The sequence below is a fragment of the Bos indicus genome, chromosome 5 (genome assembly GCF_029378745.1).
Source record: "Bos indicus isolate NIAB-ARS_2022 breed Sahiwal x Tharparkar chromosome 5, NIAB-ARS_B.indTharparkar_mat_pri_1.0, whole genome shotgun sequence".
Classification (NCBI taxonomy): Eukaryota; Metazoa; Chordata; class Mammalia; order Artiodactyla; family Bovidae; genus Bos; species Bos indicus.
The window spans coordinates 32,192,450-32,205,690 of record NC_091764.1 but is presented as its reverse complement, the minus strand read 5'-3'; the positions used below and the strand labels follow the sequence as shown (position 1 = coordinate 32,205,690).

At 44.8% G+C, this 13,241-nt stretch overlaps 1 protein-coding gene across 1 annotated transcript; it reads left to right on the top strand.

Annotated features, from left to right (window-relative positions):
* Positions 1-10,023: 10,023 nt before the first annotated feature.
* On the top strand, positions 10,024-12,345 carry CCDC184 (coiled-coil domain containing 184). The gene has a single exon (XM_019960695.2). The coding sequence runs from the start codon at positions 10,524-10,526 to the stop codon at positions 11,109-11,111; it is 588 nt and encodes a 195-aa protein (XP_019816254.1). The 5' UTR covers positions 10,024-10,523; the 3' UTR covers positions 11,112-12,345.
* The last annotated feature ends 896 nt before the right edge of the window (positions 12,346-13,241 follow it).

The window sequence follows — 13,241 nt, the reverse complement described above, 5'->3', positions numbered from 1 at the left end:
AACAAAACAGCAAATGATAGACTGAAACTCATTCTATTAACAGTTGTAGTAAGTATAAATGATCTAAACATTCCAATTAAAGGGTAGAGATGGTAGGGTTGGATAAAAAGTAAAACTCAAGTACTTTCTGTCTATAAGAAAGCTACAAAAGGCACAGACATGACAAAAGAAAAGAAATGGAAAGTATATAGCATGCAAACACTAAAAAGAAAAACTGAAGTGGCTCCCTGAATATTGAACTAAGTAAAGAGAGATGAATTTTACTAGAAATAAAGAAAGCCCATTTTGTAATGATTTTAGTGGTCAATTCAGCAAAAGGACATAACAATCCTAAACTGTTATATATCTAATAAAATAACTTCAAAATATAGGAAGCAAAACCCAACAGAAATGAGAAATAGATAAATCCACAAATTTGGTTTAAATCCAAATTATTAATACTAAGTATAACTGCACTAAATGAGCTAGATAAAAGAAAAGGCTGACAAAATGGACAAAAAGCAAAATGAAACAAAATATGCTAGCTATTAGAAATACGCTTAAAACTTTGAAAGTTGAAAGTAATGAAAAAGGAGAAATCATGCACCCAATTCAAAAGAAAGCTGATATGGCTATATTCATATCAGTTATTTTAAGGCAAAAGCATTAGTGGTGAATAAGAAAACTGCCCAATAATGAAAACTGTTCAAGTCACCAGGAAAATACGATAAATTTTTTAATTACAGCACAGCACTAGAATATATAAAGCAAAAATTATCAGAACTACAAAACATTTATCAGAAAGATAAATTCACAAATGTAGTAGAAGATTATAAAAGCCTCTTTTTAGTAATTTGTAGTATGTATAGAAAAATCACTTAGGGTATAAAAATTTTAATAAACATTTTATAAATTTGTTCTAAATTTTGTAATAATGGATGTCTTTAAACTTTGCATCCAACAAACACAAAACATATATTCTTCCTTGATGCATATATATAACAATTACAAACAACTTGTCAATTAGACAAATTCCAACAAATTTCCAAAGATTGATATTGAACAGGAAAGTTTCTTTAACTACAATGGAGTTAAGCTATTAATATAAAGATAACCACAAAATTCCTATGTTTGGAAATTAAGAAATACTAGTTTATTCAACAAATATTTAATGCATGCATACTATGAGCCAGGCACTGTCTAGACACTTGGGATTACTATATTAGAGAGAAATTTATAATTAAAAGTCTGACAATACCTAATGTTGGAGAGATTGTGGAGTAATGAGATCTTTCATCCTGCTAGTGGAGTGTAAACTATTAAAACTGCTTTTGAAAACAATTTGATATTTTCTAATAGAGTGAAGCTCATATCTTGTGATTCAGCAAGTCCATCTGTATGCATACACTTTACAAAAAAAATTTTATATGCACCATAAGATATGTACTAAAATATTCAGCCAATAATAGCCTAAATTTTAAAACAATGGAAATGTCCACCAATAGTAGAACATGCTGCTGCTGCTGCTGCTGCTGCTGCTAAGTCGCTTCAGTCGTGTCCGACTCTGTGAGACCCCATAGATGGCAGTCCACCAGGCTCCCCTGTCCCTGGGATTCTCCAGGCAAGAACACTGGAGTGGGTTGCCATTTCCTTCTCCAGTAGTAGAACACAGCAGTAGAATATAGATAAATACATCGCAGCATATTCATGCGGTGGAACACAGTAGAACAACAAATATGAACAAAGCACAGGTATCCCCAAAATGCTGATGACTTTGACAAATGTTGTGAAAAAGAAGCAAGACACAAAACAATAAAATGTATGGTTCCATTCATATAAAGTTCAAGTGAATGAATAAATTCATCGTGATTCCATCCATATAATGTTCAAAATCAGGCAGAATTACACTATATTGTTTAGCAATGTATAAATATGTGAGAAACTATAGAGAAAAGCAAGACAATTATTATCATGGCAATCAAGATAGTGGTTTCTCACAGGAGGGAGAGTTTTGACTTCAGCATAGCAATGAGGTACACTGGGATGGGGAGGAAAGATGACTGCAATACTCTTATTTCCTGACCTGGAGAGAATGATTGTGCATTTATTGCCTTTATTCACTAAATTTTATGTGTTAGGTTTATTTACTTTTATATATTTGCAATATATTTTCACAATTAATAAAGGCCCAAAGGGAAAGGAAAGAGAAAAAAGGATGAGGAAACTTAGAGAGCAGCATGAATGCGGTAGGGAGGAATGAAAGCGTGCTAGGCGTATGTGCTTCGAGAAGGCAAGCTGTGAGGCAGAAAGGGTGGGAAAGAGGCTGGAAGCTATGGGAAATCTAGGGAATATTTAAGCTGTGAAAAAAAGGCTCAAACCTGAATTTAAGGTAGATTTCTCTAAATGCTGTGATGTGCAGGAAGAAATGAAGGGAGGGCCAGAGGAAAGGCTGAAAGTGGAACTCTCACATTCCTCCAGGAGTGAGATGACCAGGGCCTGAACGATGGCCCTGCCTATTGAAAAGGGGAGGAGGAAATGGACTAGAGAAGGGTCTATGGGATCAGCGACTACTGAACATCTTATTTTGAAATATACACAGTCACTTCAGCATTCTTTAAGCTTTGGGTTTGTGGTTCAAATGTGGGCAGTGGGGTGCCAAAATATCATAGAACTGGTCTTAAGGGTAAATAAACCAATTTCTTTCCAAGCTAAACTCAGACAAGTAAGACTCTCCCAGTTTTAAAGTCCTCCTAGAAAGGAAATTCAAGCTCCTTTCTCTCACTTATCTGGCACTCTCAAAAAAGTGCTCTAAAAATTTTGCTTAAATACTTCATTTTGCTTCTTGTTCTCATAGTAGAATCAGGGGGTGATGCTGCCGTCTATCCACTGTGCTGGTTTCAGAGTTTAAAATTTGTTGAGGCTCTCCTAGCTTTTCCTTGTCTCTCATCTCTGTTGATTATTTCCTTTATTCCCTTAGACCTTAGACTCAAATTATAGCCCTGGTATCATTCCATGCTCCATCTCCATCTCCTTAGAATCTGTCTCCTTAATTACTCTTTTTATGAAAAGAATGCCCCCGAAACACTAATAAAAATCCACAAGCATGAAGCAGAGAGACCTTATGTCCCAGAGATCTCATTACAATGGAAACACCAGTGATTTCAATGATCTAATAATGTAAAATTGTGGGCAGTTTATTGTCTTTCACACCTGCAAGTGTCTCAGATGGTACTCATTGTTCTGTTGAAAAGCAAAAGCCACTAATGTCCCTGGTAAGCTGGAATTGATTTTTAATAAAATATGAGGCACCTGGAAGTGTGTGTGATATGGTGATAGATGAGATGTGATGAACGGGAGATTAGATATGTGACTCAGGATCGCCCTCTGAGGGGAACTGAGTTCCAGATTAATGCATTTGATCTGGGCAATTACCAGTGAAACTGCCCTCTGCTTCTTAGAGACCTAGATAACACTGTTGAGAACAGCAAGTTGTTATTGAAATTGTCCTACTAATATTGATTGAAGACTAACCTCAATTCCTGGAATATTGCTTTTCTGATCTATGTTTGATGTTTGGTTTTTAATTTGATTTTACTATCCTGGAAAAACTGATCTTTATATGTCTTATATATTTGGTCAATGTGGAGAGTTTTTGCTTGTTTTGTTTTTATAACATAAGTAAGGATGGGATAAGGAGAGGACAAAAAGGCCTCAATTTTTTTTTTTTATAGTATAAAGTACCCTGGGCTAACATTACACTAAATTACTAGTCTATCAGCTCAGGAACTCAAAGGGAAGAGAAACCCTAACTTTACAGCATAGTAATCTTTACAGCATAGTAATAATATCCTTTCTCAGTTAGCTACCAATCTTATAACCATTGGCAGGGTACTTTTTTGAAGGCTGTCTCTAATAGAGTAAAAGTATAAATCAGGACTTCTCTGTGACATACAGGATGCAGGCTTGGCATCATTCCATTCTCAAACATTTGAGGGGAGGGGAGAGCATGCAATCCTCTGACCTTGACATTGGACTAAAACTTGGCCCCAACCTTTGAGACTCTGATGGGGATGGTGGCAGAATATGCCACTGGGGATTCCAGTGGGTGGCTGGCTATATGGTAATTCTTATTTCAAAGTTACAAGTACTTTTCTGTTTTGCAAGAGGTGGGGACTTCCATGTGTCTTATAGTAAGTATTCCTTTATTTGTGTGAACATAAGCCATAGATCATAGAAGTAGATGGCTGAAATCATAGAGAACCTGCTCTCTAAGATAAGGCAGAGTTGGAGCTCTGCAGGCTAGGTGTCCTTAAGGGAGATGTTTATTTTTCTAGGTATGGATTCATTCATTCATCTATTCAACACATATTTATTGAGCACCTCCCATGTACCAGGCCGTGAGCAAAACCAAACCTCTGCCCTAATGGCTCTTTAGGGATCTTTCACTTCACACCTAGTGGGAGGTGAAAGACAATAAATAAATATATAAATAAACAAACAAATAAAAATACAGTATCACGGATGTTAATGGCTGTGGAGACGTATAAAGCAGAGGGACTAGATAGTTCTAGAATGAAGGGGATCCTTGTGCCTTGAAACAAACAAAACAGGCACTGCATCTATAAACTGAGTGTGTGGTTGACCACAGAAGATAGAGCTGGTTTCCTGTAAGACTTCTTAAACCAGAGGCTTCAGGGCCTCAGTGAAAAAGTTGGAGAAAGGGCCCTTCTCCTCACTTCTGCCTAAGGTGCAGCACCATTGTGGTCCTTTGAAGATGTGGATTACATTTAGGGGACCCTGTTCATGACACAATCACAAATACTAGTGTAGTTATGCGTGTTGAATAGAACCATAGTGCACCCTCTCAGTGGGTGCTCTACTAGTGCAGCTGGCAGTGCCTTGTTGGCCCTCAGCATACCACCTCAAAGCAAGAGGGAAGTGGTAGGAACCACTTTCAATTGTACTTTTAGGGCTTCTGAGAAATCTGGAGAGAGCATAAGTAGAGGCATTAGTAAGAGTGAGACCTGAACATTTTTGGATAAATTGTCTACAGACTTTCTCAAGATATGAGAGGTAAGAAGGGACCTGGAAGTTTGCGTAAGTCAATTTATAAGAATTCTTTAAATGGAAGAGAAGTCAGAGGTAGAAAGATATGACAGGTGAGAAGGGAACTGGAAGTTTGCATAAGTCAATTTCTAAGAATTCTTTAAATGGAAAAGAAGTCAGAAGTAGACATACCATAGTCCATACCCTGTCCAAACACTTGGACATAAGTTCCTCTAAATTTGACTGATATTCTGGGAGAGGCAATTTGCCAAGAAAAATTGCACCATGGTACCAGAAACTGTGGGTGTTCTCAGGTGATGCAACGCTATTCATGCCTGATAAGGATACTGACTTGGGGACAAACCAGGCCCTAAGCTATGGGCAACTTTCTGGGGGTAGAAGATACATGGAGAGGATGCATGAAGAGGGTACATGAGACCCTGCACCAGAGGTCATCTTGGAATGTCTGTATCTATGGCCAATTGCCTGGTGAAACCTGGACTAGAACTAGTCAGATCTAGCATGGTACAGGATAAATAACTAAACATGCACCGAAAGGTGAAAAAGCCTTTGCAAGTGTTGATACAAGAGAAGCTGTTGCAGTGGACAATGAAGAAAACCAGCCAAGCAGGGTTTAACTGAAATGACGGGTTATTTTCAGTGGTACTGCAAACTGTGTGAGAATTTAGAAAGTTCCCCTGGAATTTTTGCTCTGAGTAAAGTTAATACGGGTGAGAAAGAAATGGGGAGGGGTGACTTTTGGGATTCCTAAAATTAGGTTGAAGGCACAAAGCAAGCAACTGAAAGTCTAGCTCAGGCCTTTAGTGTGACTGTGTGTATCTGTGTATGTCACCTCATGACCATGTCTGTGACAGTAGGGACATCACAGTTGGACCCCTCTCCCTTCAGTCAGAGGCTCATATGGTTTAGGATTCTTGCAAATGATCATGCCCATTTCCTCTGTACAAGTGTGGAGGAGATGAGGAAAGCACGTTGGCTGTAACACCAGGCAAACGACTCTCTCATGCTGAGAAAATTTAGTCTATGTGACAGACAAAATCCACAACAATGTGAGTATTCTCAGTCTCTTGATCTTTCTTATCCTCTTGGAAGGAGACCCCTGTCATTGACAGCTGGGGCTCCTGGTACCTGTGCAGATCAGGGGATTGAGAGACAGAATCAAAAGAGCTGAAAAGGACAAGGAACTTCTTGCAGAAGAGAAAAGGAATACGCTCAAGAAGTAAAGGGGGTAGGGGAGTGAAAAAGCAAGGGCCGGGCTTGAGTGGAAGTTTGGAGGTGTTTGGGGAGAAAGGAGAGAGAAGGGTAGCAGCAGCTATGGTCATGTGAGCAAGATGAATAGAGCAGGAGGGAAGAGAAGTTTAAGATGTTTTTCTCTGTGCTAAGAATGTAAACCCCTTTAGAGTTTTTCCAGAGACCATAATAAAAATCTCAATTGCTTTTTAATTCTTTTTGGTTATTAGATGTGTTTCTTTTGAATGTGGTATCATGCTGAGATGGGCTGCAGGGCAACTCAGCTTCATAAAATTTACATTTAGGGAGCACTGTCTGGGATTGCAGAACTGTGGTGCAGGAGTCAGCTGTTCCTTGACTTTGACCATCATTCTAGATCTGAGTCAAGCTAGCAGCTTCATTATGACTGCTGGATTTATAGTACAAAAAGTACACAAGTTATATAAAATAAAGACTGGAGATATACAAGATAGCAGACAGAGGAAAATGGCAGAGACTACTAAGAATCACAGGTTTAGTGAGAATTCAAAGCTTGGAACTAGATGTACCTGATGGGGACTTTTTACTGATACAGCATGGAGTCTCTTCCCCCCATAGTCTGATGAGATTGGGATGAAGAAATAGAACAGCTAATTCTCAGCTGATTCCCAGCTGATTCTGGGAACAGCTGATTCCCAGAGGACAAGAAAAAGGCGGGAAGCAGAGAAGAGTGCACAAGGGTTTTTGTTTTCTTGCTGTGTGTGAATACTCCAGTGATGTGGCCAGAGTACCCATTCAGCTTGGGGATGGACCCACTCAACAAACCCCAGGCCACTGACTTCCAGAGAGCTCAGTTCCGTAACCCAGCCAGCTGACTGAGGCTCTGCTCCACTCTCTGCATCTGCCCCCTTGCTTTTCTGAGACTAGACCCTTCTCCTATTTCCCTTTAGGTCAACTTCCCACAGAATTCCTAAAATTATCTGGTTCTGAATCTGAGGCACCAATTGTCTCCTTGTATGTTCAAGTCCTGTGACTAGTCCACACCCCCAGATCCCACCTACCCTTGGCTGTCAAATACCTGACCTGGAACTTGACTGGATCAGCCACACCCCTTGATCTCTGCACTGTTTCCCATGTTCTTTTGTGCTTCTCCAGTAATTTCCCCTCCCTCTAGGCTCAGACCCCCCGAACTCTCAGCAGACCTCATGCCAGCGTCTCTGAGCAGCATGATGTAATCTTATGCTGAAAGCCTTGACATACATGGTATCCTCAACAATAGTGGCAAAGGGCCTTGTATGATGGCATAACCCAGGTCCTATGTATGGGGACTGCATTTAATGTAAGGTTAAGGCTAATGTGCAAGGCCCTGTATTGGGGACAGGGTTAGTCTTTGTAGGTAGAAGGCAAGGACCTCTCTGAAGAGTGAGGGAGCTAGCAAGGTGAAATCATCCATATGAAGTGCTGGTCAAGAGATGTGAAGCAACAGATCTAGGCAAAAATTTGAAAATCATGCCAGTTTTTTTTTTTTTTTTCTGACTATAGCAAAGGCCTCCAGGGAGAGATGAACAGTAGGGTTGAACCCTGGAGAAGGAAATGGCAACCCATTCCAGTATTCTTGCTTGGAGAATTCCATAGACAGAGGAACCTTGCAGGCTACAGTCCATGGGGTCGCAAAGAGTTGGACATGACTGAGCAACTAACACACACACACAGGGTTGAACCCATAAGCCCTAAGAATATGGTTGCTATAGTATGATCAGAAACTCATGCTGTGTAAGCTCAGTTATTGTTGTTTTTGTATGTCTTGTATATTTCTAGCTTTCTTACAGTTCCTTTTCGGTAAAGTCTGTTTTTGTGGATAACAGTGCACTTTGGCTGTGCTTTGGGAAACCAAAGAAAAGCATTTCTGTCTTCTCCTCAGCTTTAAGAATACCCTGTGGGGCACATGGTAGAGGTGGGGATGATAACCAAGGTGAGAGTCATAAGTTTGTGGAATGAAAGAAAGACAGAATGAGCAAATAAGATTGAATCATAGAAAATACAATATATAGAACATAAATAGGTTTTTAAAATTTGTTCATACATTTGTTTTGGAATATCAATTTTATAAGGGTTTTATAATACTTTATTATACTAACAATGCCTTAGATTAAACATTCTACTGTTTAGGATACTTGCCTGCTTCTTCCCCCCCCCTTTTTTTTTTTTTTTTTTACTTATTTCTATTTTAATAGCAGTAAGACAAGGAATAAGTCAAAAAGTTCTTTAGTGCCAGCAAAGTTTCTCTGGGCCAGCCCCACCCCTCATCACTAGAGTATGCAACAAAGGAAACCTCAAAGTAACCCATCTGCTATCACTGAACCACTAGTATACAAAACACTCACCCAAACCCAGCTCTTCCCCATCTTGAAGTGTTACATCATTTTTCTTCCCCAGATTTATTTCTTCTTGTGAACTTCATTTCTGGTTTCTGATCACTTGGCTTCTCCAATTTATTAAGGTCATTATTAGTATGCTGCTGCCCAGGTATTGTTTGCTTTTCAATCTGAAGTCATCTGTAAATATATTAAATTCAACTTTTCTTCCTCCTCCTCCTTTCCCACTCCACTCCTCAAAAAGAGAAAGGAGTTGTCACAAAGGTTGAGACACTCAGTGCATGTCTGTACCTGGACGCTGGGCCTGGGGACAGGGAATTACCCTTACATAATCCCCCCACACCGCCGGGCTTTCCCGCCATCCGTTCCCCACATTGTCTACAGTTTACCCTTTCAACTGTGAGCGGACGCAGTGTTACTCAGAGTTAGAAATAATATTACCAAATATTATCCAGTCCGATCCACTAACAGATGAGAAAAACGATTTATTCAAGGTCTCTGAACTAATAAATGGCCGAAACAAAATTGAATTCAGGCCTCCTAAAATCCACTACCTGTGAGCTGGAGAGTTCTGGACAAGGGAATGGGACACAGTGGTCCTTGTTAAAGCGATCATTCAACAAATGTACTGAGCATTTACTTACTATAAGCCAGGTTCTATTTTAAGTGCTGGGGATTCCGTGCTGGAGGACACGGAGGAGACAAAAATCTCTATTCTTACGGAGCTTTCTTTCTCAAAACTGAAGCACTTTGCCTCACCGTCCTGAAAGAGCCCCCAGTGCCCTGGGTAGGAGCGATTGGGTCTCATATGAGAGGGAATTCCATCTTTTCTCGGCTTCGATACCATCTCATCTACAGTGAGGGCTGATTTACTGCAAAAGCAGAAGGGAGTGACGGAAACCTCCGTAATGCCCTCCTGCGCATTTGCACCGCTAAGGCCGGGCGGGGCCGGCTCCAGGGCGCCGGCGCACCCCAGCTCAAGTCTGGGTAATAGCATCGGGCTCTCTACCCTCTCTGCTTTCCTGCAGGAGGACAGAGAAGCAGGACTCGGCTGTAACGCCATTCTCAGGGAATGGATTGCGGGCAGGTGAAAATCTTCCAAGGTAGTCTCGCTCGGTGTCTACTACCCAGACTAGGGGAGGGACGTTGTCTTCCCGACCTGAGGATTTATGCAGCAAACTGCTCTCTCATGCTTCCCTATTAAACATTGCTGCCACACGCTCTTTCAGCCTCAGCTGAGGCCACTGCAGCGTCCCCTCCCCTCCCGCTCCACCCGCAAGCTCAGAATCCAGAGTCCCACTGCAGCTTCCCAGCAGTCCTCCCTTTTCTGCTCCACTTCCTGGTTGCCATGGAAACACACGTCTTTTACGTGCAGTGCGTCGCCTTGGAAACAGAGGAGCATCCGCGGCGCCGCTGGGAGACCCGCCTCTGTCACTTCCAACCACACTCGCGGGTGCTGCCCGTTAACGGCCAAGGGGAGTCCCGAGGTCGACCCGCTGCTGGCCTCGGCCTCAACCTGGCCCCCTGTGCGAGCGCTCCTGTGACCCAGAGAACCGGCGGGCCCTTGACGCTCTTGGCTCCCAGAGGGCGGCGCTGACACGGGTGCAATTCAGGAGTCTAGGCAGGGCAGGGCGCTTTCGCCCCGGGGCGAGCCGGAGAGACGCCGGCCCTGGGACTGTAGCCCGGTCCTTGTTCCGCCGTCTCTTCCCGGCCTCCCCAGATTCTGCCGGCACCCCCCGCCCGGGACTCACCTCTCCACCCCTGTCTGGAGCCTCCTCTTCCCTCGGCTCCTCCCACCCCCTCCGGGCACCTCTCCCCATCCCCGTACCTTCCCCCACCCCGAGGCCGGGCTGGACCGGACCCCGAGCCGCCACCGCCCGCTTCTGCCATTCAATGGAGGAAGGTCTGCTGGAGATCATGACCAAGGACGGCGGCGATATGCCGGCCCCTCTGGAGGTGTCCACCGTGCCGGCCGTGGGGGACGTGATCTCCGGGGAGTACAACGGCGGCATGAAGGAACTGATGGAGCACCTGAAGGCCCAGCTGCAGGCCCTGTTTGAGGACGTGAGGGCCATGCGGGGGGCCCTGGACGAGCAGGCCTCGCACATCCAGGTGCTCTCGGACGACGTGTGCGCCAACCAGCGAGCCATCGTCTCCATGTGCCAGATTATGACCACCGCGCCCCGCCAGGGTGGCCTGGGCGTGGTCGGCAACAAGGGGAACTTCCCGGGCGCCCGCCGAGATCCGGAGACCCCTTCGCCTGGGATCGGGGACAGCGGTTTGCTGGGTCGCGATCCAGAGGACGAGGAGGACGACGATGAAGAAGAAAAGGAGATGCCCAGCTCCGCCACACCCACTAGTCACTGTGAGCTCCCGGAGAGCCCCTGTGCTGGCCTCCTAGGGGGGGACGGGCCACTTGTGGAGCCCCTCGATCTGCCCGACATTACCCTGCTGCAGCTGGAAGGCGAGGCCTCTCTGTGAGGGGACTCCGAGGGGGCACTACTTTCCCGGGCTGACTTTGGGTTTCCGAGTGCATAAGGGGACTGAACGGCGCGATGCAGCGTGCTTCACTCCGACCGCTGCTCTTGTGGGTCAGGCAGAAGAGACTTCCTTGAGGAAGCATTTATAGGGTGAAGGACTTTGGGAGCATCAAGAATTCTTTCTGCCTCACCAAGCAAGAAGTAGCAAACTGCGGAAAGGTGAGGTTCCGGGAGAGGAAGCGCCCACCTCTGGACTCCCATCCAATCCCCTACCCTGCCCTTTCCCCCGCCCCAGCCAACAGGAGAACCCCTGACTTGTGTAAATAAAATTCTGATTTTTCTATTCTGAAAAAGGACTTATCTAGGACTATGGCAAATAATCTCTAACGATTTACCTAGAAATTAAGGAATTGGGGGTATTCTGTTCTGGCAACAGAAAATTTACCCTTCTGATGAAATCCAAGCTATTCAGCGTTCTGCAGAAGCCTCTCCCCCTCACAGACCTCTGCGGCTGCTGATTGGTAAAAGAAGCTTGAGGAGGGAACTGCAGCCCTAGGAATCTGGGTGAATGGGGTTCCGAGGGCCCCTGGGCTGGGAGGAGCTGGCTCTGAATGTGCATGAAGACATTATAGCTCAACCTCTAGGATTTTGCATGCAGAGCGGATCCTGCCTTGTCACTGACTTCATCTGGGATTGCTTTATCCACTCACTGGGGCTTAGAGAACAAAGAGCCCAGTTCACAGGCAGAGACTTGAGGTGGGGGGGGATTGCTCAGCAACAGCCCAGATTTAGGGGGCATTTGAGGGACTCTTGGGGGCCGCAGCCGAAAACTCTCTCCTGGCTATACCTGCTTAACTTCAGTTCCTTTTCCTGTCAATACTTCCCTGCCCGCTGACTCTCGGTGTTGCCTCCATAATGTCTTGTGTGCATTATGTGTGTTGACCTGTGTAGTAGTGTGTGAGCCCTGAGGGGCAGGGCTTGTGGCTCTGGTGTTAGGTTCAGGGGGCTTCAGACCTTCTATGAGCCCCAGGCTCTCATGACGCTTTCCCCTCTCCTCTCCTCTTTTCCCCCACAACCAGGGCATGAAGCATGTGGCTGTCCTGGGGTTCCTAACTGATATGCCTCCCTCCCACCTCCTCAAGTGGTGACTTTGTGTGCCCTTCCTCTTCTTCTGTGTATTCCTTCTCAATGCTTTCCTTGGTGTTAACCTTAATAAAGAGGTGTCATCTCCCCTCCTTGCTGACTGGTACTAGGGCAATGGCAGGGTGGGGCTTCTGGACCCACTGCATGGACACAGGCTTAGTGGGAACTACAGGGACCATGCCTTCCCTCCTCTCTTCTTGCCTCTGGTTCCAAGGAGTTGACTGTCCCTACCCTGACTGGGATATGCATTGCCATCTTAACCTGCTGTCACTTCCGTCCTGGACCTTGACCTCAAGCTGGACTGAGGAAGGAGAGGGTACACGTTGAGATTCCCAAACAAGGGTTTTTTAGTAGCCAGAACTCCAGATGTGCAGGAGATTTCAGTGGGGCACCTGGTTCCCAGGAGATGATTTCCAAAGTGGAGTCCTAGAATGGTAGGCATGACACCTGTTTCATGGGAGGGGTAGGGAGGGGGCATTGTTCAGGAGGGATTGCCTGGGATCTCTGGCAGAGTGACACATCACAAAGGGAAGTGAAAGTGAAGTCTCTCAGTCGTGTCCGACTCTTTGCGACCCCGTGGACTGTAGCCCACCGGGCTCCCCTGTCCATGGGATTCTCCAGGCAAGAATACTGGAGTAGGTTGCCATTTCCTTCTCCAGGGGATCTTCCCAACCCAGGGATCAAACCCGGGTCTCCCGCATTGCGGGCAGACGCTTTATCCTCTGAGCCACCAGGGAAGGGTTGACACATCACAAAGGAAACCACAAAAACTGCCTCAGGCCTCTAGTGGAGAATGCTGGTAAGGTGTTCCCCCCGGAGCTTAGCCTGACATCAGCTCTAGTCTGCTCCCTTGGGCACTGGAGCCTTCCTAAGGCTGCTTCAAACAAAATTTGGGAGAATAGTGAGCTGGGGTGCTGTGTGTGTGTGTGTGTGTGTGTGTGTATGCTTGCACCTACAAATGTGTATATGTATGCATGTAGGTATGTGT